The 2,293-nt window shown below is 40.4% G+C and overlaps 1 protein-coding gene across 1 annotated transcript; it reads right to left on the bottom strand.

Annotated features, from left to right (window-relative positions):
• Positions 1 to 629: 629 nt before the first annotated feature.
• LOC113934119 (60S ribosomal protein L36a-like) lies at positions 630 to 2,077 on the bottom strand. Its single transcript, XM_027614656.2, has 2 exons — positions 1,996 to 2,077; positions 630 to 1,032 (listed from the first exon to the last, which is right to left on the bottom strand). Exons 1-2 carry the CDS (start codon positions 2,075 to 2,077, stop codon positions 701 to 703), a joined length of 414 nt encoding a protein of 137 aa, XP_027470457.1. The 3' UTR covers positions 630 to 700.
• Positions 2,078 to 2,293: the final 216 nt, after the last annotated feature.

Genomic DNA, 2,293 nt, shown 5'->3' with positions numbered 1-2,293 from the left:
ACTTAAAAGTGGTTTAAATGGTAAATTTTATGTCATGTATTTTTTTACCACAATAAAAAAAAAAAGAGAGAGACGAAGTAGTTTCTGTGAGCCCTGAACTTGGTATTCTGCAACTGGAAACGCACGTGGTGGGGGTGTGTGCAACATATAAAATACTGTGGGCTCGCCTCAGAGCTTTAGAATATGAAGCTATTGATCCACTTCTCGGGCAACCGTTTAAAATATGAGACTAGGGACGCCTGGGTGGCTCAGTTCGGTTAAGCATCTGACTGCGGCTCAGGTCAAGATCTCAGGGCCCTGGGATTGAGTCCTGTGCTTGCTTGATGGGGGTCTGCTTCCTCTGCCACTCTCCCTCTGCCCTTCCCCCTGCTCCTGCTCTCTCTCTCTCTCTCTAATAAATAAATAAAATCTTTAAAAAAAATAAAAAATAAAATCTGTCTTCTTGTATTCAGCATAATTATTCAAGATTCATCCATGTTGTTATGTGTATTCGGGATTCATTCCTTTTTATTGCTGAATAGTAGTCCACTATATGGATATACTTCAATATCTTTTCTTTTTTTTTTTTTAAACTGCCCCACAAGGGGAATTTTATTGATGGCACTAGTTTATCTCCCTCTTGAAAGACCAACTGCAACCAAATGAAGTGAACATAACCTCAAGATTTTATTGTCTTCATAACATTAACAAAATATGAAGCTTAGAACTGGATCACTTGGCCCTTTCTCTTCTTATCTCCTCCCAGTTCAAAATGCTTGCATCTCTTAATAGCCAGCATTCTCTTAGATCTGCAATTGGGCTCAACACATTCAAGCCTCAGCACAATCTTCTTTGTAGTTTTAGCCTTTTTCCAGAAAATCGGCTTAGTCTGCCCACCATAGACACTCCGCTTCCTGTCATAACATCGCCTTCCCTGGGCATAAAGAGCATCTTTGCCCTTCTTGTACTGTGTCACTTTGTAAGGCTGGTGCTTGCCACACTTCTTGCAGAAAGTCCGGCAGGTTTTAGGAACGTTCACTGTGTTTGCGAGTGCTATCGGCACGGAAAGATCAATTTCTTTTTTTTTAAGATTGCTTATTTATGCATTTATTTAGAGAGAGAGCATGAGTGGGGGGAGGCGCAGAGGGAGAGGGAGAGAGAGAATCTCAAGCAGACTCCCCACTGAGCATGGAGCCCGCTGCAGGGCTCGATCTCATGGCACTGAGGTCCTGAGACTGTGATCCGAGCCGCAATCAGGAGTTAGAGGCTTAACTGAGGGAGCCACCCAGGCGCCCCTACAATTTCTTTAAGCACCCAACTATGATGGACATTTGAGTTTGGGGGATATTATAAATAACACTCCTACCAACATTCATACACAAGTCTGTGTGTGGAAACACTTTCTCTTGGGTAAACAACTGAGCAGAATGACTGGGTCATATGGTAGGTGTATATTTACCTTTTTAAAAACTGCTATCTTCTTTCTTTTTTCTTAACATATATTGCATTATTTGTTTCAGAGGTACAGAGGGGAGATGAACCATGAGAGACAATGAACTCTGCAAAACACACTGAGTATTCTAGAAGGGAGAGGGTGGGGGGATGGGTTAGCCTGGTGATGGGTATTAAAGAGGGCACATTCTGCGTGGAGCACTGGGTGTTATGCACAAACAATGAATCATGGAACACTACATCAAAAACTAATGATGTAATGTATGGTGATTAACATAACAATAAATTTTTTAAAAACCTGCAAAATGATTTTCCAAAGTGGTTGTACCATGTTTTATTTCCACCAGCAGTGTTTGAGGGTTCCAGTTGCTCCCTGTCCTTGCCAAAACTTGATACAGTCTTTTTGACTTTAGCCCTTCTAATAAGCACATAGTAGCATCTCACTGTGGTTTTAATTTGCATTTCCTTAATAACTAATGATGTTGATCATCTACTAGCCATCTGTGTGCCATCTTTGGTGAAGTGTTGAAATCTTCTGTCCATCTTTGTGGAGGATATTGTTACCGAGTTTCAAGAGTTCTTTATGAATTGATAAATCCTTTATCAGATCTGTGACTTGCAAATATATTCTCCCGGTCTGTGACATGTCCTTCCATTTTCTTAAGAGGGTCTTTCAAAGTGAGCTCCATTTTTCTCTTATTTCTAGGTTAACTGTCGAGATATAAAATTTAAATAATGCGTTTTGGGTTCCCTAAGAACACCCTACATGGAATTATAAAGCAAAGCAGGAATTTTAAAGCAGAATGTCAAGTGAAGACAAATTACCACTGATTTCGTGGTAATTGAGAGCAAATACATTTCT

This window comes from Zalophus californianus, chromosome 13 (assembly GCF_009762305.2).
Source record: "Zalophus californianus isolate mZalCal1 chromosome 13, mZalCal1.pri.v2, whole genome shotgun sequence".
NCBI classification, from domain to species: domain Eukaryota; kingdom Metazoa; phylum Chordata; class Mammalia; order Carnivora; family Otariidae; genus Zalophus; species Zalophus californianus.
The sequence above is the reverse complement of the archived record's forward strand: the minus strand, read 5'-3'. Positions and strand labels throughout refer to the sequence as shown.

Coding starts and splice junctions, on each gene's coding strand:
- LOC113934119 (XM_027614656.2), bottom strand. CDS start 2,077: ATGTCACAGACCGGGAGAATATATTTGCAAGTCACAGATCTGATAAAG. Junction 1,033..1,995: donor TAAAGAACTCTTGAAACTCG/GTAACAATATCC, acceptor CCGTGCCGATAG/CACTCGCAAACACAGTGAAC.